The 20,580-nt window shown below is 36.9% G+C and overlaps 1 protein-coding gene across 8 annotated transcripts in view; it reads right to left on the bottom strand.

Annotated features, from left to right (window-relative positions):
- The window catches only part of adamtsl2 (ADAMTS-like 2), a 63,680-nt gene that overhangs the window by 5,919 nt on the left and 37,181 nt on the right, over positions 1-20,580 (bottom strand). For all 8 annotated transcript variants that reach the window (XM_055011288.1, XM_055011286.1, XM_055011287.1 and 5 more), the window contains 8 exons: positions 19,047-19,350; positions 16,181-16,535; positions 12,758-12,861; positions 12,085-12,211; positions 9,468-9,681; positions 6,005-6,160; positions 1,658-1,828; positions 914-1,090 (listed from right to left, as the gene is read on the bottom strand). In XM_055011288.1, coding sequence (XP_054867263.1) covers positions 914-1,090; positions 1,658-1,828; positions 6,005-6,160; positions 9,468-9,681; positions 12,085-12,211; positions 12,758-12,861; positions 16,181-16,535; positions 19,047-19,350 — 1,608 coding nt within the window. The remainder of the gene's footprint in view (positions 1-913; positions 1,091-1,657; positions 1,829-6,004; positions 6,161-9,467; positions 9,682-12,084; positions 12,212-12,757; positions 12,862-16,180; positions 16,536-19,046; positions 19,351-20,580) is intronic.

Below are 20,580 nucleotides of genomic sequence, written 5' to 3'. Positions count from 1 at the left end.
TGTGTATAATGATTTATTTTATGATGAATGAATAAAAGGGTTGAATTTATCATGTTTAATTGTAGTCAAGTAAAAATAAATTACATTTTAAGGCATTATTTTATTTTTTTTGTTTATTTTGACATTAAATTATGGAATTCTTTTGAACAAAATCAGTGATTTTGTTGACTAAATGCAAGTTTTAGAGGCTGGTTTTGTATATTTAAAAACTATTTTGTATTTATATTTTGTATATTTTAAATATTTGACTTCCCACACTAATGTCAGGGTCCATTATTGTTTCAATTAAATAAAAAAAAAAACTTTTTTATTTAAGAACAACGACAATATTGTTATTATTCTAATAATTAAAGTAGTAATAATAATAATATTGATAATAATAAAATAATATAAATACATAATAATAAAAAATATTTATTATTATTTATTATTATTATTGTTATTATTATTATTATTATTATTATTATTATTATTATTATTATTATTATTATTATTATTATTATTATTATTATTATTATTATTATTATTATTATTATTATTATTAAGTTCAAACTGGAACCCTAAACCCCCAAAAATTCATCTTTGAAGAACCTTTGAGTTATTTTTGAGTGTGCAGTGTGATTAATTATGGCTAAAACAATTATTTTATTGTGTTTTATTATCATTTTATTTGATCTTTATGCGCTTTATGTTTTACAGTTTTAATGTAAGTTGGTTTTGTTTTGTGTTTCCGTTGCTTTTACTGGTTTTATGTTGTGTTTTATCAGATGTTTTGCTTCTGTAACTGCATTTTGCTCATTAAAGGAGCAAAATGACCCCAAAAAAGATCATTGTTAGAGCAGTTTTTATTTTCCAGCAGCTGGTCTTCACTTTGGTCCAGATGTGTGAAGACTCAGGTCCAGATGTTGCTCACCTCAGACCAGGGCGTGGTGTACCACTTGAAGCAGGGCCGTTCGAAGCAGGTGTTCTCCTCTTCAGGCTTCTCTCCGCCTCCACAGGCCTCATCATCGAAGGTCTGGAACTTTCCTCCAGTGATGCCGACGCAGAGGACGATCCTACGCTTCACTCCGCGGCCGCAAGTCGTGTTGCACTGCAGGAAGAAAACATCCCGAGGCATTAAATCTGCACCAAAGCTGCGTTTTTACCCAACAAACTTGCTGAAAAACGCAACATGGTCTCTAGACAGAAAGCAGTAAATCCTCATATTTCTGAATTAGGATCTTCTGCAAAACTGAAAAGACAAAAACGAGACAGAAAATAACCACAAAGAGACAGACAAAGACGAAAAAATTACAAAAACTAGATGGAAAACGGTAAAAACGAGATGCAAAATGGCTAAAATGAGACAGAAAACTATGAAAACAAGACACAAAATGAGGAAAACTAGACAAAAGAATGACAGAAATGAGACCACAGAGACACAAAACGGTCTCTAAGAGACACAAAATGAGCAAAACAAGAAGCAAGACAGAAAAGAGACAGAAATAACCACAAAGAGACAAAACTGTCCCAGAAAGACACTAAAATACAACAGCAAAAACTAGACAGAAAAATGGCAAAAACAAGACACAAAAAGACAGAGCAGAGACAGAAAGTAGAGAAGAAGACGTAAAAGCCGTGCTGGTGTGTTCTGTGAGGAGGACGTTTGGTCTCTCACCCGGTCCCAGTCTTGGCTGAGCCAGTGAGGAGGACAGTCTCTCTCCCCACAGGGGTGGACAGACAGAGGCTTGTCCTCAGCAGGACACTGGTTCTCTGGAACCACTCGACCTTCTGGAGCTTTACAGTAAACATGACGGAGCATCTTCCCCTGACCACAGGACCCAGAACACTGCAGGAACACAGAGGAAATCAATCTGTTTATTTCTAAAACAGCCCAAAGTCTGACCAGAGTGCTTCACACTAAAACAATAACTAAAAAACTAAATATTACAAATGATTAAAGTACGGCTGCAACAACGAATCGATAAAATCAATAAAAATCGATCATTAAAAGCGTTGGCAGCGAATTTCATTATTGATTCGTTGTGTCACATGATTCATGCGTGATATATATATGTGTGTGTGTGTGTGTGTGTGTGTGTGTGTGTGTGTGTGTGTGTGTGTGTGAGACAAAAATTAAATATTAAAGTTAAAAAATATATATTCAAAAAAGAATAGAATAAAGAGTAAAATAAACCTTATCCTTATTTGGTTTTTAGTTTCTTACATCCATTATGTGTGTCTGGTATTTTATGTTTGAACTGCGCAAAAAAAAAGCGAAAAAAAATAAAAATAAATCTGAAAAAAACATACAAAGAATAAGTTTTAAAAATGAAATACATAAAAAATAAATAATAGCAATATCTAATAATAAAAATGTAGTACAGCAGCTATTTAAAAATATATATTTTCTTTCAAAAGATGCAATAACCAAAAAATTGCAAAAATATAACAGTAGTCCCTAAAAACATAGAACAAACATAATAAATGAAATAAAATTTAAAGTAATCCAGCAAGCAAAATAAAGCTACCAAACAGAAATATTCCTACAAAATTAACAACATTGTAATATAAAAAATAAAATTTAAAAATAAGCAATAAAAAAACAATATCTCTAGAATAAAGCGTAGTGCAAAAAATGTACAAACTAAAAATATAAATAAACTATAGATATATATCATAAAAGAGTACTGCAAAAATTAAACACTGAAGGGAAAAAAATACAATAAAGAATAAAATAAACAGGAAAAAATAATCTTATCCTTGTTTGCTTTTTAGTTTCTTACATCCATTATGTGTGTCTGATATTTTATGTTTGAACTGCCAAAAAAATGTAAAAAGTGAAAAAAAATAACTAAAATAAATTTTAACAAGAGTAACACAAAAAAACATACAAAAAAAGTTTTAAAAATGAAATACGTAAAAAATAATATATCTAACAATAAAAATTTTGCACAAAAAAAATTATTTCAAAAAATGCAGGCCCGAAAAAAAATAAAAAAATAAAATAAATTACTCCAATAAGCAAAATAAGTCACCAAACAGAAAAACTACGACAAAATTAACAACACTCTAATACAAAAAATAACATTTTTAGATTAAATATATTGCAATATGCAACAAAAATACAATTCATCTCTATAACAATAAAGTGTAGAGCAAAAAATAAACATACAAACAAAAAATAAATAATAAGAAACAATAAGTAACAGCATAAAATAGAAAAATATAATAATAAAAGGTATGAAAACATCAAAAAAAAAATTATGCCCACTAAAGGGGGTTAATGCAAAATAAATTCCATTTTCCTAAAGAAGAAGACATCCATCCATCCATTATCTACACACCACTTAATCCTCATTATGGTCATGGGGGGCTGGAGTCTATCCCAGCTGACTCAGGTGAAGGCAGGGGACACCCTAGACAGGTCACCAGTCTGTCACAGGGCTACATACAGAGACAAACAATCACTCTCACATTCACACCTACGGGCAATTTAGAATGATCAATTAACCTCAGCATATTTTTGGACTGTGGGAGGAAGCCGGAGTACCCGGAGAAAACCCACGCATGCACAGGGAGAACATGCAAACTCCATGCAGAAAGATCCCGGGAAAGCCGGGACGTGAACCAGGGATCTTCTAGCTGCAAGGCGAAAGTGCTAACCACTACACCACTGTGCAGCCCAAGAAGAAGAAATCTAAAACCTAAATAAACTCACACAAATAAAACCTAAATCATTTGCGTTGATATTTACATCTGTGAGTATCTGGAAAAAATCTGTTTTTTTATTTCCTGTCGTTAAGAAAAAATCAGCTCAACCCAACAGATAAATTAAAAGCAGATATAAGGAGTTTATTTATTCGTTGTTAAACTGATTTCCTCCAAAACATCTGTAAAAATAAACTCTGATCACAACAGAAATATAAAGTTACATGAGCTCAGTGTTGGTGATCCTCAAAATATTCATAAATATCACAGAGAATTTCATTTTACTGCATGAAAATAACTTTTTTATTAACTTGTCCGTGTTTTTCCAAGCTGGACGCTGTGGTTGTAAATTAAACCTTCAAGTTTCCAGACTCTAAACGGAACATCAGCAGCTAAACTTGTCAGTAAAACCGTAAATTCACACTCTTACATTCTTTCTGGAGCAGAAACATCTGCGACAGATGACCAACGGCCATAAAAATGATGAGAAAAATGTGGAAAAAGCGTAAAATGACCGACTCAGACACAAATCAGAACATCCTGTTTTGTCTGCAAGAGAATCAGAATCAGGAGATAAATAAGAAATATATAAACGCGGATAAACACCAGCTTTAGTGCTCTATTAATGAGTCTACGCCACCATTTTCACAGGTCAAAATAACAAAAATAAAACATTTTGAAGGGGCAATATTTCTCAAATACTCAAAAATTTACCCAAATTGCTCAAAAATCGTCCACAATTACTCAGAAACTGACCCAAATTAGTCAAAAATGTACCAAAATTACTAAAGGATTAACCAAATTATTATCCATATTATTATCCAAGAATTGTCCGAAATTATCCAAAACTTGACTCAATATTTTCAAATTTTATTATATATTTCGATACTACTCAAAAATTGACCAAATTACACAAAATTCGGCCTCAAAAATTGAGTAAATTACTCAAAAATTCACCAAACTACGCACAAACTGACCCAAATTACCCAAATATTTTCCTAAATTACACAAAATAGGCCAAACCTACATAGAAAGGGACCAAAATTACTCAAAAATGGACCCAAACTATTCAAAAATTGACCCAGACTATACAAAAAAACATCCAAAATTAGCCTAAACTGACCAAATTACACAAGAATTAACCCAAATCACTCACAAATTGTTCCATAGGTCCCAAATTACTCACAAACTGATTCACATTACCCCAAAATGTCCTCAATTACACAAAATTTTTAACATATTACTAAAAAATTGTCCAAACTTGCACAAAAATTGTCCAAAATCCCGAACAAAGTGACCAAATTACTCTAAGATTAACCAAAATTACTTAAGAATTTACCAAAATCATTCACAAATTGTTCCAAATATCTCAAAAAAAAACCCAAATTACAAAAAAAATTGATCAAATTACTCAAACATTGACCAAACTACTCAAAAATTGATCAAATTACTTTAAAATTGACCCATATTACTCAAAAAGGGCCTAAATTACACAATTGACCAAATCATTCAAGATTTGACCTAAAGTACTCAGAAATGGTCTAAAATTACACAAGAAATATCCGAAATCACTCAAACATTGACCCAAAATAGCAAAAGAAAAGAAAATGTTTTTAGGGGGCAATAATTCAAAATGTGTTACAAATTACATAAAAATTGAGGCAAATTACTCAAAAATGGACCAAACTATTCAAAAAAACTGACCCAGATTACACAAAAAAACGTCTCAAATTCGTCAAAAATGAACAAATTACTCAAGAATTGACCCAAATCACTCACAAATTGTTCCAAATCTCTCAAAAAATTATCCAAATTACTCAAAAATTTGATCAAATTACTCAAAAATTGACACATATTACTCAAAAAATGTCCTAAATTACACGATTGACCAAATCACTCAAGATTGACCCAAAGTACTCAGAAATTATCCAAAATTACACAAAAATGATCCAAAATCACTCAAAAATGACCCATTCACTCAAGAATTGATCCAAAATAGCAAAAAAAATAAATTCTGAGGGGGCAATAATTCAAAATGTGTCACAAATTACATAAAAATTCAGCCAAATTACTCAAGAATTGACCAAAATCCCTCACAAATTAACCCAAATTACTTCAAAAATGTTCTAAATTACACAAAAATTGACCAAATTACTCAAAAATGGACCCAAACTATTAAAGATTGACCCAGATTATGCAAATATTGTCCAAAATTTCTCAGAAATTCCTCCAAATGACTGAGAAAGTGTCCACACCAAGCTAGAACTGTTGTGAAATGACTCTGGGTGATATTTGCACTCGTAGATCCACTCACCGGACCCCACTCGGAGACGGTCCAGTGGCGTTCGCAGGGCGGCCCGCTGCAGTTCTTCATGTTGGCCGGTTTGGTCAGGGGGTCACATGGTCGGGTCTCGTCGGAGCAGCGAACGTCTCGACTCACCTGAGCTTTACGGCCACATTTAGCTGGACACTGCAGAGACACAATCACAGAATATTTATTATAAATATATTTACTGTTTGCTGCTGCACAGAGAAGCTTCTAGTCTCCACTCAGATAGATGTGAGATCAAATATGACTTAGAAAAGAGTGAAAGAAGGTGATTTAATGGAAGATTGACCTCAAACATCAGTCATTTTACCAACCAAAAGTTGTGTTTTTTATATATATATATTGGTTGAAATTTGAGAATTTCATGTTTTCAGACCTGGAAATTTTAGCATTTTTTACTTGTCGAGCCATTTTAAGGGTTCAATATCTCCAGAAATTAAACTCTCACAGCCATGAAATTTGGTGAAAACACAGAAAGAATCGTTTCCAGTAGATCAAAATCATAAAATGACTCCACAAGAGGACACATTTTTAATTACTGGGCCCAAACATCTAACAACACCAGTTTTTGGGCTCCTATGAAGGTCTGCACCATTTTAGCATGTCAGAATAGCAAAAAAAACCCAAAAAAACCCAAAACTGGGCTCCATTATCGAGGGTCAGTAGTTCAACATTTGTCCCAAAATTAATCAAAAATTATCCAAAATAATATCGGTCCAAAGTGACTGATAAATGGTCCAAAACTTACTCAAGATTTGTCCAAAATTGTTCCAAGACAGTACAAAATAACTTAAAACCTGTCCAAAAATACACAAAATCTGTCCAAAACTCCTCAAAAATGATCATAAATAGCAAAGAATCAGCCATTTTTGAGGACCAATAATTAAAGATTTGGCCCAAATTACTCAACAAGTAATGTGTTAAATGGCTTTAATCCTCGTGTCGTCCTGCGGGTCAAACTGACCCGTTTTAAAGTTCGAAAATGTGGGAAAAATATATATTTTTACAGTGAAAATTTCCACATTTTCAAAATTTGGGGGAAATTTTTGAACATTTTTTGGTGGAAAAAAAGAAAGTTAAAAAAATGTTTTCTTTAAGAACATTCACAAAAAATGAATGTTCTTAAAGAAAATATTAGAAGTTTTACTGATATATATAGAATCATTTTATATATTTTTAGGATTTTGCTGAAAGATTTTTACAAATTTTTTGAAAATATTTACAACAATCTTCTTGCCAAATTTGGGGGACTTTTTTAAAATAAAACTTTTAAGGGAAACTTTTAATTATTGGAACTTTCTTCCTGAAGGTTTTGCAAATTTTCACAAATTTGTGGAATTTTTTTCTGAATTTTTGGATTTTTTTCAGACAAGGAAACAATATTTTTTGGGGCCCGTAAATGAAGACAACAGAACAGACAAAATGACCCATCCATCCATCCATCCATCCATCCATCCATCCATCCATCCATCCATCCATCCATTATCTATACACCACTTAACCCTCACTAGGGTCATGGGGGGCTGGAGTCTATCCCAGCTGACTCAGGTGAAGGCAGGGGACACCCTAGACAGGTCACCAGTCTGTCGTAGGGCTACATACAGAGACAAACAATCACTCTCACATTCACACCTACGGGCAATTTAGAATGATCAATTAACCTCAGCATATTTTTGGACTGTGGGAGGAAGCCGGAGTACCCGGAGAAAACCCACGCATGCACAGGGAGAACATGCAAACTCCATGCAGAAAGATCCCGGGAAAGCCGGGACGTGAACCAGGGACCTTCTAGCTGCAAGGTGAAAGTGCTAACCACTACACCACTGTGCAGCCCCTACAAAATGACCCAAATGACTCAAAATTTACTTAAAACTGTTGAAAAAATGGTCCAAACTAACTTAAAATCAGTGTAAATAACACAAAAACTGTCCATAAAGATCAATATTAGCATCGTTGTGTCAAAATGGTGAAAAACCGGAACCTCATCTTGTCAAACTTTCAACACATCAAATTCTACTGATGTTAGAGGATTAATGTGGTGCACTTTTTGCCATTTTAAAGAGCCAATAATTACGAATCTGTCTCCAGATCTACTGGAAGCTATTGTGTTTGTGTCCTCAGGAGTGTTTAATGTCTGTGGGAGTTATATTTATGGAGATATTGAACCTTTAATACGGCTTCAGAGGTGTTTTATAGAGAGTGAAAAAACTCCAATTCCAGGGCTGAAAACGTTAAATTCTCCAAATTCACCCAAAAACATTTTCCAGAACTTAGTTTTTCTGCGACTCTGCTTGTGTTTTTCTAACATCACAGTGGACTCTGGGTGTTGAGCTCCAGAGAGCTTCTGTAAAATCCACCAGAAACCTTAAATCTGCCTCCAGACTCCCTTTGAGCTGCTGATTCACTGACGAGCAGCTGAGAGGAGGAAGCTGCATTTCAAACATTTTTCTGCGTTGTACAAACCGAGCGTTTCTGCAGAATCCATCAGTGACCGCAAACAGACCAGGAGACTGCAGCCGACAGATGTTAAAGCTGAACCTGACGGAGACGTCTGCGCTGAGAGAAAAGATCTGTACGATGGAGGACATTTGATTAAAACATCTACCAGAATCTCAACCCCAAAACCCACCGCTGGGTTTTAAAAGCATCTCACCTGTTTAAAAAATCATCAAAATTACACCATTTGTAAGAGTCAGAAACCGCAAAAACTGAAAAAATCAGCAGATATTCAACCTTCTGACAGTCCTCGAACTCGTCATGTTTGCTATGTGGTTCTGTTGGGAAAAATTATCAAACCTAAGCTTAAAATTGTGACTTTTAATCATTTTTATTCTACGTGTTTCATTGAAAAAAAATGGCTAAAAATGCACCAGATTTTGTGAAAACTAAAAATTCTGAGATCAAGAAGCCATGATCAACAATCACATGTTTAAAAGGAAAATGTGTGAATGTTTGGTTGAACTGCAGGCAGTGTTTATACAGAGCAGAGAGGAAACAGTTAAATAACTGTAGTATGTGGAGACAAAATGATCACAAAACAACACAAGTGAGGCACGAAACAACAAAAAGACAAACAAAATAGACACAAAAGAACAGAAAACAAGAAAAATGAGACACAAAGTGCACACAAAGAGACAAAACTGTCCCAAAGACGCTTCAAATGATCAAAATGAGACACAAAATGTCAAAAATAAGATGCTAAATGACAAAAATAAGACAAAACTAAAACTAGACAAAACAAAAACAAGACACAACATGACAGAAAGGAGACATAACTGTCCCAAAGAGACACAAAAAGACACAAACAAGACAAGAAATGACACAAAACGGAGACGACAAGAGAGACAGGTTTGTGTATCAGCAGTAAAGACAGGTATACTCATGAGGTTTGAGCATCAGCATAAAGACTGGGGGTTGGTGGTATAAAGACCCGTGAGGTTCATGGTACCTCGGTCCACTCGGCCACCTCCCACTGTGGACCGCAGGCTGGACTCTTGCATGCTCGTCTCTCCATGGGTCTCTCCAGGTCGGCCATGGTGCAGAGGTCGCTGTACACCGAGCTGTCCAGGCCCGGAGACAACATCTTCCAGCAGCGCACCTGACGGAACTGGAAACCTTCACCGCAGGTCCGAGAACACTCGCTCCAGCTGCTGGCCTCCCACCTGAAACACCAGCCGGGTTAGAACATTCACCTGAAACACCAGAACATTCACCTGAAACACCACAACATTCACCTGAAACACCAGAACATTCACCTGAACACTAGAACATTCACCTGAACACTAGAACATTCACCTGAAACACCAGAACATTCACCTGAAACACCACAACATTCACCTGAAACACCACAACATTCACCTGAAACACCACAACATTCACCTGAAACGCCACAACATTCACCTGAAACACCAGCCGGGTTAGAACATTCACCTGAAACACCACAACATTCACCTGAAACACCACAACATTCACCTGAACACTAGAACATTCACCTGAAACACCAGAACATTCACCTGAAACACCACAACATTCACCTGAAACACCAGAACATTCACCTGAAACACCAGAACATTCACCTGAACACTAGAACATTCACCTGAAACACCAGAACATTCACCTGAAACACCACAACATTCACCTGAAACACCAGAACATTCACCTGAAACACCACAACATTCACCTGAACACTAGAACATTCACCTGAAACACCAGAACATTCACCTGAAACACCACAACATTCACCTGAAACACCAGAACATTCACCTGAACACTAGAACATTCACCTGAACACTAGAACATTCACCTGAAACACCAGAACATTCACCTGAACACTAGAACATTCACCTGAACACTAGAACATTCACCTGAAACACCAGAACATTCACCTGAAACACCACAACATTCACCTGAAACACCAGAATATTCACCTGAAACACCAGAACATTCACCTGAAACACCAGAACATTCACCTGAACACTAGAACATTCACCTGAAACACCAGAACATTCACCTGAAACACCAGAACATTCACCTGAAACACCAGAACATTCACCTGAACACTAGAACATTCACCTGAACACTAGAACATTCACCTGAAACACCAGAACATTCACCTGAAACACCAGAACATTCACCTGAAACACCACAACATTCACCTGAACACTAGAACATTCACCTGAACACTAGAACATTCACCTGAAACACCAGAACATTCACCTGAAACACCACAACATTCACCTGAAACACCACAACATTCACCTGAAACACCACAACATTCACCTGAAACACCAGCCGGGTTAGAATATTCACCTGAAACACCAGAATATTCACCTGAACACTAGAACATTCACCTGAAACACCACAACATTCACCTGAAACACCAGAACATTCACCTGAAACACCAGAACATTCACCTGAAACACCACAACATTCACCTGAACACTAGAACATTCACCTGAAACACCAGAACATTCACCTGAAACACCAGCAGGGTTAGAATATTCACCTGAAACACCAGAACATTCACCTGAAACACCACAACATTCACCTGAACACTAGAACATTCACCTGAAACACCAGAACATTCACCTGAAACACCAGCAGGGTTAGAATATTCACCTGAAACACCAGAACATTCACCTGAAATATCAGCCGGGTTAGAACATTCACCTCAAATACTCATAAATCTACATGAATCTGAACCCAAACCCCATCGGAGGTGTCGATCTGACAGATTCTGACAGATCTGTCTGATCGGCCACATGATGAAAAAGGACACGTCAGATGATGCTCTGAAGAAGACGGCAGATGCCGTTGAAACATGTCAGCAAGGTAAAACCATACTGTCTTACTGAATTGTCGGTTTAAAAGTAACACTATCCCACCGGAGGGTTTGTAAAACATGTAATCTTTCAGAAAAGGAAGTGGAAATACTCTGACCTTAAATGCAAATTTGGGTTAGTTGAAAGTTTTCTTTTCCTACCACTTTTTCTGCACCACAATCATCTGACACACACACATATATCTATATATATATCTATATCTATATATATATATATATATATATATATATATATATATATATATATATAGTCACTTGCATTTCTCACTATTTTTAGTATTTTTACAAACAATCAATCAATAAATTAATAAGGAAAATAATCAACAGATTAACCATTATTATTCTGTGCAAAATAGTTCAAAAATAAAGTTTTTTATTAATGCATGAGTAAGAATAATCTGATAATATAGTATATATTTGGAAAACACTCACAAGAGACATTTTGCATTCTGCATTAAATACTTTACATTTTATCACTTCATATATATTTGTGTGATTATTCTTGCACAAAAATGTTCTGAAAATGTATCAAAAATGCATGTTAAATATCATGTTCAATGACTTTACATCATCATTACATCAGTAAAATGATGTAAGTATTAAATGATAATATATGGTAAAAATATGAGTTCAGACGAAGTTTCTGTCAGATATTACAGCAGAAATAACTGCTTCTGCTTCATGAAAATGTCCTTTTAGTTGTGGTGTGTTTTATGCAGTTTACCTGGGCTGACATTCCCTCCCGATGCAGAAGTCGTGGACGGGTTCTGGTCGGGTCAGAGCATCACAGTACATGTCATGAACCTCGACACCGTCATACCGAACACAGGAGACGAACGACTTGGACACTCCTGGAAAGTTAGGAGGAGAAATAAATACAGTAAAAAAAATCATAAAAAATAAAGACAACCCAACATTGTAAAATAATTAATACAAACAAATTTAAATACACATTATTTGACATTATTTTTAACTTATGACTCAATATTTGAATGTGTAATTTATCAGATTTTTTTACATACATGATTTTACGAGATGCTATTTGTTTTTTGTTTGTTTGTTTTCTTTTTTTGACAAAACAGAAAATCTATAAATGAACAGTTAAAAATTTTTTTTTTTTAAATCTTATGTATTTTGTTTCATATAATGAAATTTTTTTTAATTGTAGACAGATGCAAAAAACACAAAAAAATACTAACATGCCATTTAAAAAAGTAAAAAATGAAATGTTCTATTAAGTATTAGATCTTGCAGAGAATACTTTGGCCTGATATTTTTGTGGTTTCACGTATGTCATCAGTTTATTTTGTGTGATTTTTATGAGATATTGTCAGTAATTAAACCCAACAGGGAGAATGTGTGTGACAGCTTGTTGTTTCCAGGTTCTGATGAGCTACCGATGGAGCAGGTCATGCTGCAGGGCTCCTGAGACGACAGCTTCCAGCGGTACATGTCTGCAGCGCTCAGCTTCAGGTTCTTCTGGTAAAGTCTCTGATTCCCCCTGAAACACAAACACAGGACTAAGTTTTTATTCCTGCAGCCACCTTCTGAGGACATGTGAGGACGCCCAGCGGTGTGACGGCTGATCAACGGCAGACGCTCTGGGGTTTTTATTTCGTCACATAAAAGTGGTCCACATTCCTGTCATGACGCCGGTCGCTGCCTCGGCCAGACGCTGCAGACGCTCTGAGTTATATCTGAATCCTGCACACCATGTTTCCCCCGAGGACGCTGCAATTATTCCTGTCTGTCTGATGTTTTATGGCTGTTTCTGGCCGCAGAGCGACTCCAGTCGTGTTTGGACAGAAAGCAGAGCAGCGACGTGAATTATTATGAATATGATGAATGTAAAAACCTGCCAAGGTCCAGCTGTCTGTCTGTTTAGCTACCTGTCTGTCTGACGGCAATAAAAGTTTACATCTGCTTGTAAAGACATGACAGTCATGAGTTTCCAGTGACTCCTATAACTCTTTGTCACACAGAAAAAAAAACATGGATTTGGGTTCTTTTGTAGATTTATTAAAGGTTTTTTTGAAATAGGATAAAATCTGCATACAGCAACTTGAATGATCAGTTTTGATGTGTAGAAAGTCGTGTTAATAAGATTTTCTTAGTTTCGTGGCCTCTTAACTTCTCCTGAGTGATTCTAATTGACTACAGCTGCTGACTCCTCTGATCCAGTTAAATGGAACCTATTAGATCCACTCATTAGACTCAAACACTACAGTGGGAAAGTCTGAGGAGCTCAGCAAAGCAAATATTCACATTTAAGAAGCTGCAATCAGAGAATTTTGACTTTTTTCTTTAAAAAAAAATTGCCCAAACTAATGAATGGATGATTAAAATACTTGCAGATTTTGCTGTAAATTAACAAATATTTAGATAATCAGGCAAATTTTCAAACAAAATGTCAAAAATTTGATGCTTCTCGCTTCTTAAAAATGTGAAATTGTAGTTTTTTTTCTAGTCTTTTATCACATTTTAAAAAGCTAATGTTACATTTAAAATACAATTTTGGTTTTGAAGAACATGATTAGATGTTTAAAATGGCTCTTAAATAGGCGTCTTAACTTCTCGTGAGTGTTTCCAGTTGACTACAGCTGCTGACTCCTCTGATCCAGTTTAAGTAGAACCCATTAGATTCACTCATTAGATTCAAACACTACAGTGGGAAACTCTGAGGAGCTCAGCAAAGATCTGAAAAAGCAAATCATTGACTTGAACAAGTCAGAAAGTCACTTGGAGCCATTTTGAAGCAGCTTCAGATGCAAAATCATCTGTTTGTCAGAATAAAGTTCATGGTCCAGTTGTGTTGATGCCAAAATCACTTAAAGAAAAGACCTTTTGGAGAAAGAAGAAGGAAGTTCTTCCTCTAGAAGCAGAACCTTAAAGCTCCACTCAACTTTGCTGCTGATCACATGGACAAAGAAAAGACCTTCTGGAGGAAAGTTCTGTGGTCAGATGGAAGAATAACTGAGCAGAAATATGTTTGGAGGAGAGAAGGTGAGGCTTTTAACCCCAAGAACACCAAACCTACCATCCAGCATGGAGGTGGCAGCATCATGCTCTGTGACATGATCCTGCCACCTCCATGCTTGAACCAGTGGACTGTGATGAAGACGGAAGTCAGTGTCAGAAAGTCAACAAATTTAGCTAAACTGTACCGATTCCATCAAGAATTCTGATACTTCTGGACTACCTGTTACTTTTTCTACCTGGTTCTCCTCGACTATGTGGTTCTTTTGGACTACCTGGTTCTGTTATCATACCTGGTTCTGTTAGACTATCTGGTTCTGTCATCATACCTGGTTCTGTTGGACTACCTGGTTCTGTCATTATACCTGGTTCTGTCATCATACCTGGTTCTGTTATACCTGGTTCTGTTAGACTAACTGGTTCTGTTATACCTGGTTCTGTTCGACTATCTGGTTCTGTTAGATTACCTGGTTCTGTTATACCTGGTTCTGTTGGACTACCTGGTTCTGTTATACCTGGTTCTGTTCGACTATCTGGTTCTGTTAGATTACCTGGTTCTGTTATACCTGGTTCTGTTCGACTATCTGGTTCTGTTAGATTACCTGGTTCTGTTATACCTGGTTCTGTTGGACTACCTGGTTCTGTTATACCTGGTTCTGTTCGACTATCTGGTTCTGTTAGATTACCTGGTTCTGTTATACCTGGTTCTGTTGGACTACCTGGTTCTGTCATCATACCTGGTTCTGTCATTATACCTGGTTCTGTTATACCTGGTTCTGTTGGACTACCTGGTTCTGTCATCATACCTGGTTCTGTTATACCTGGTTCTGTTAGACTAACTGGTTCTGTTATACCTGGTTCTGTTCGACTATCTGGTTCTGTTAGATTACCTGGTTCTGTTATACCTGGTTCTGTCATTATACCTGGTTCTGTTATACCTGGTTCTGTTATACCTGGTTCTGTTGGACTACCTGGTTCTGTTATACCTGGTTCTGTTCGACTATCTGGTTCTGTTAGATTACCTGGTTCTGTTATACCTGGTTCTGTCATTATACCTGGTTCTGTTATACCTGGTTCTGTTATACCTGGTTCTGTTGGACTACCTGGTTCTGTTATACCTGGTTCTGTTCGACTATCTGGTTCTGTTAGATTACCTGGTTCTGTTATACCTGGTTCTGTTGGACTACCTGGTTCTGTCATCATACCTGGTTCTGTCATTATACCTGGTTCTGTTATACCTGGTTCTGTTGGACTACCTGGTTCTGTCATCATACCTGGTTCTGTTATACCTGGTTCTGTTAGACTAACTGGTTCTGTTATACCTGGTTCTGTTCGACTATCTGGTTCTGTTAGATTACCTGGTTCTGTTATACCTGGTTCTGTTGGACTACCTGGTTCTGTCATCATACCTGGTTCTGTCATTATACCTGGTTCTGTTATACCTGGTTCTGTTGGACTACCTGGTTCTGTCATCATACCTGGTTCTGTTATACCTGGTTCTGTTAGACTAACTGGTTCTGTTATACCTGGTTCTGTTCGACTATCTGGTTCTGTTAGATTACCTGGTTCTGTTATACCTGGTTCTGTCATTATACCTGGTTCTGTTATACCTGGTTCTGTTATACCTGGTTCTGTTGGACTACCTGGTTCTGTTAGACTACCTGGTTCTGTCATTATACCTGGTTCTGTCATCATACCTGGTTCTGTTATACCTGGTTCTGTTAGACTAACTGGTTCTGTTATACCTGGTTCTGTTCGACTATCTGGTTCTGTTATACCTGGTTCTGTTATACCTGGTTCTGTTGGACTACCTGGTTCTGTTAGACTACCTGGTTCTGTTATACCTGGTTCTGTTGGACCGGCCCGAGGTCCTCCCTCCGCCCTGCACCGTCTTGTTCTGGTTGACGTTGTCTCCGCTGTCGTTGCGTTTGTTTCCCAGCATGAAGGCCATGGTCTGGTTCAGGTCAAACGGACCTCCTGGCTCCAGGCTGCCCACCTCCGCCGGGCCCACCTCGGACGAGAACAGACCGTCGCCCTCCGTCAGCAGCTGGTTGGTGGAGATGTTGATGAGCAGCTCGTCCGGACCGATCCGGCCGTCCAGCAGAACCCTCCAGATGAGGTTCTGGGAGTCCGGGCCTGGATCCAGAGCGCCACCATCAGGGGCAGGTTTGGCAGTGCTGCCTGGATGGCTGCTGTTTCCTGTAGATCACAGTGGAGAAGAACGATGTGAAACTCTTTGCTCCTCATCTGTGGAACGATGTTTCACCATGCTGAATGTATCTCCTACAACTTGCTCCTCTGTATACTGGTCAAACAGGAGTCATTTTAGACAAACCTTTAGCTATTTTTGATCAGTTTAGTTACTTTGGACAATTTCTGGGGTCTCACTGAGACAAATGGTGAGAAATTTTGGCCAAATTTTAAGACATTTTGGACAATTTTGTAGTCATTGAAGACATTTCTTGAATCATTTTAGTTTAAATCTGAGTTCTTTTGGTCAAATTTATTCATTTTGGACAATTTCAAATCATTAAAGACAAATTTTGAGTCCCTTTGGACAAACTTTTAGTTATTCTGGTCAAATTTTAAGACCTGGCTGCAGTTCAACCTGAAAATTCACTAAATTTTTGTCTCACAACTGCTGGTCACAGCTCAGTCAGTCATGGCTTTTCAGACTTTCTAGTCTTCTTAATATTATTTTAAACACAGTCTGGTACAAATGGATTATTCTTTTGAGAATTATTTCTTAAATGAGACCTGTAAAATGACAGAATTTTGATTAAAAAATACAATATCGGCATTAGATTTTGTCATTTTTCCCGACAGAACCACAAGTCACACATGATATGTTCATGGACAATCGGAAAGCAAAAAATGCAGCAATTTTTCCTGTTTTTAAAGTTTCTGACTCTAATGAAACGTGTAATTTTGCCATTTTTTTCAAAGATAATCTGTCTTTCAAACTACTGTGATAATTCCCCCTAGAGACGTCATACAACTTTTTCCATATTCAAAAAAACTGTTGTAGCTTGAATTTGAAAACTTAATTTACAGTTTCTCCTGTGACTGAAAGACTTCTGAGCTGTTTTCTAGATAAAAATCTGAAGCATGTGGAGACAAAACAACCAGAAAGAGGCACAAAACAGCAAAAACAAGACATTAAGAGACAAAACAGTTGAACAACCTTCTAGAACAGCAAATACGACTTAAAAAAGGAGTATTTATTTTAAAAAACAGCTAAAAAGAACCATATCAAGATACGAATACATGCAATAATACAATAGAAATAAGAAGCAAAACAAACAAGAATATCAACCAGTTTTTCTCTTTTTTTACATGTAAATTGATACAGTCTTTAAATAATGGTGACCGAGATAACTGCTGATTTTTGCAGGATTCTAGTGCTGCAGCGTTGTGGTGCCATTTTTTCTATGTTACTGTGAACCTGCATTTTTGCATTTTTTCTCCCTCATCACCCGTAAATCTGTAACAGGATGAGATCATCCTGCCTGCAGGCGGAGAAAGTAAGATGAGGAATAAATCAGAAGGTGTTTCTTATCGGCCGATGAGATGAAATAGGTCAGATGTGAGCCCTCCGCCTCGCCTCGTTCCTGCACTATGTGTGGAGGATATGTGGCCTTTTGGAGCTCTGCATTATTCATGCTGCACATACGGAAAGAGGATCAGCGGCGGGATGAAAAATTCAGACTTCGCTGGTGTTTTCTCCTTCTAAAAAACACCCGCATGGCCGACATGAGCAGTAATGGAACTTGCTGCGGCTCTCAGCTGACTGCCGAGGCCATTACACCCTGATGGAGGCTGAAAGGCTGACGTCACGCTACAGATAAAACCTTCCTCCTCCTGCTCTTCATTCATTCAAAGGTCCTGCAGAGACTCTCATTTTAAGCTTTAACCCTCCTGTTGTCCTCATTTACAGGCACCAAACAATATTGTTTCCTTGTCTGAAAAAAATTCTAATATTATTCACTGGATTTTGGTTGATTTTTTTTGTGAATGTTCTTAAAGAAACTTTTTTTTTTTACATTTCTTCTTTTCCGCCAAAAAATATTGTTTCCTTGTCTGAAAAAAATCAAAAAATTTCGCAAAAAAATTCCCCAAATTTCTGAAAATTTGTAAAACCTTCAGGAAGAAAATTCCAATAATTCCTTCAAAGTTTCCCTTAAAAGTTTTATTTTTAAAAAAATCCCCCAAATTTGGCAAGAAAATTCTTGTAAATATTTTTTGAAAAAAATAGTAAAAATCTTCCCAAAAATTCCTAAAAATATCTAAAATGATTACATATATATCAGTAAAAGTTCTAATATTTTCTTTAAGAACATTCACATAAAAATCAATTTTGGTTGATTTTTTGTGAATGTTCTTCAGAAACATTTTTAACATTTCTTTTGTTCCACCACAAAAATGTTCAAAAACTTCCCAAAAATGTTGAAAATGTGGACATCAGAAGTTTCACTGTGAAAATAGATTTTTTCCACATTTTCAAACGGGTCAATTTTGACCCGCAGGACGACACGAGGGTTAATAAAGACAGAGTTAACTAAAAGGGAGAGTTAACACTTCCAGGGAGTGGTGCAGGAGCACTGGGAGCAGAGTATCGATGCACAAAGAGGCTACTGTTAATGAGGACTTCAAACCAGGTGCACATGTTGTATATTAACTATAATGTCTGCTACAAACAGCTCCCCCTACCTGTGAACTTTGGTGCTGCTGCTCCGTCCTGGTCACAGTCGATGGCCGCCGTCTCCTCGTACACCTCATTGGTTTCTTGTCCCTTCGGTCCATCGTTGCCTCCGGCGTCCAGCGGATCTCCGGGAGACGTCTGGTCGTAAACGCTGCCGTTGGGAGCCAGCAAACCTCCCACTTCCACGGAAACCTCACCGGCCGAGGAGTCCGACCCGGTGTAGACGGGAGGAGGCGGGACGGGAGGCAGGGAGTCTCTGAGGACGGTATACTCGTAGGTGATGTAGGGAGTCCGACCGTTCTGGTTCCACACCTGGGTCAAGACAGAGTTTACAGAGGAGAATAAACAAACCAAAAACAGTCTGAGCTGATTTCAAATGTAGATGTTTGCTGTTGTAGGTAGTCTCCACAGCTACACCCACAGAATGCCTTGTGAGAATTACCAGTAGTCTTCAATTCGTGACCGTCCTCTTATTCTACATTAAGTCAACAAAGATTGTCGAGACCGTAGCAATAGATATTGCAAAGTTTCAGTGACTCTGAAGGCTTTTAGAGAAGCGATGTTGAAAATCAAAGCGTATATCCATTTCTCTTAGAAAGCTCAGAGATCAGACTGTACTACTACTTACTTTAAACTACTGTAGGTTGTTCACACTAGCAACAAAATGACTGCTTTGTGTAATCCAAGGTGTCTCAAATTATCACTTTGTCCCATTTGTCTCATTTTGGTCATTTTATGCATCTTTGGGACCGTTTTGTCACTTTGTGTTCACTTTGTAGCTCCTTTTTGTTGCTGTTTTCCATCTAATTTTGGTTATTTTGTGTCCCTTTCTAATTGTTTTGTCTCCACATATTACAGATATTCAACTATTTCCATGTTTCCAGCCTCTCCAGACTTTTTCTCTCTGCTCTGCTCATCATCAGTAGAAAGATGTTTCACCATGCTGAATGTATCTCCAACAACTTGCTCCTCTGTTCACTGTTTCTGAGCCATGCTGCATTTATTTTAATGTCATTTTGTCTCAGTTGTGTCATTTTGCATCTCGTTTTTGTCATTCTTTTTGCATCTTTGGGACAGTTTTGTCATTTTGTAGCTCCTTTTTTTATTGTTTCTGTCTAATTGTGGTCATTTTGTGTCTTGTTTCCATCATCTTGTGTCTCTTTCTGGTCATTTCTTCTTTACATCCTACAGATATTTAACTATTTCCATGTTTCTTCTAGAGACTTTTTCTCTCTACTGTGCTCATCATCTGTGGAAAGATGTTTCACCATGCTGAATGGATCTCCAACAACTTGCTCCTCTGTATACTGGTCAAAATGTTATATCATTTTAGACCAACCTTTAGCTATTTTGATCAATTTAGTTACTTTGGACAATTTTCTGGGCTCTCGTTGGGACAAACATTGAGGAATTTTGGCCAAATTTTAAGAAATTTTTGGACAATTTTGTTGAGTTATTTTAGTCTAAATCTGATTCTTTCTGGTCAAATTGAGTAATTTTGGACAATTTCAAATCATTAAAGACAAATTTTGAGTCCCTTTG

Source organism: Amphiprion ocellaris, chromosome 6, assembly GCF_022539595.1.
Source record: "Amphiprion ocellaris isolate individual 3 ecotype Okinawa chromosome 6, ASM2253959v1, whole genome shotgun sequence".
Taxonomy (NCBI): domain Eukaryota; kingdom Metazoa; phylum Chordata; class Actinopteri; family Pomacentridae; genus Amphiprion; species Amphiprion ocellaris.
Note: the sequence above shows the minus strand (reverse complement) of the source record. Positions and strands in the feature narration are given on the sequence as shown.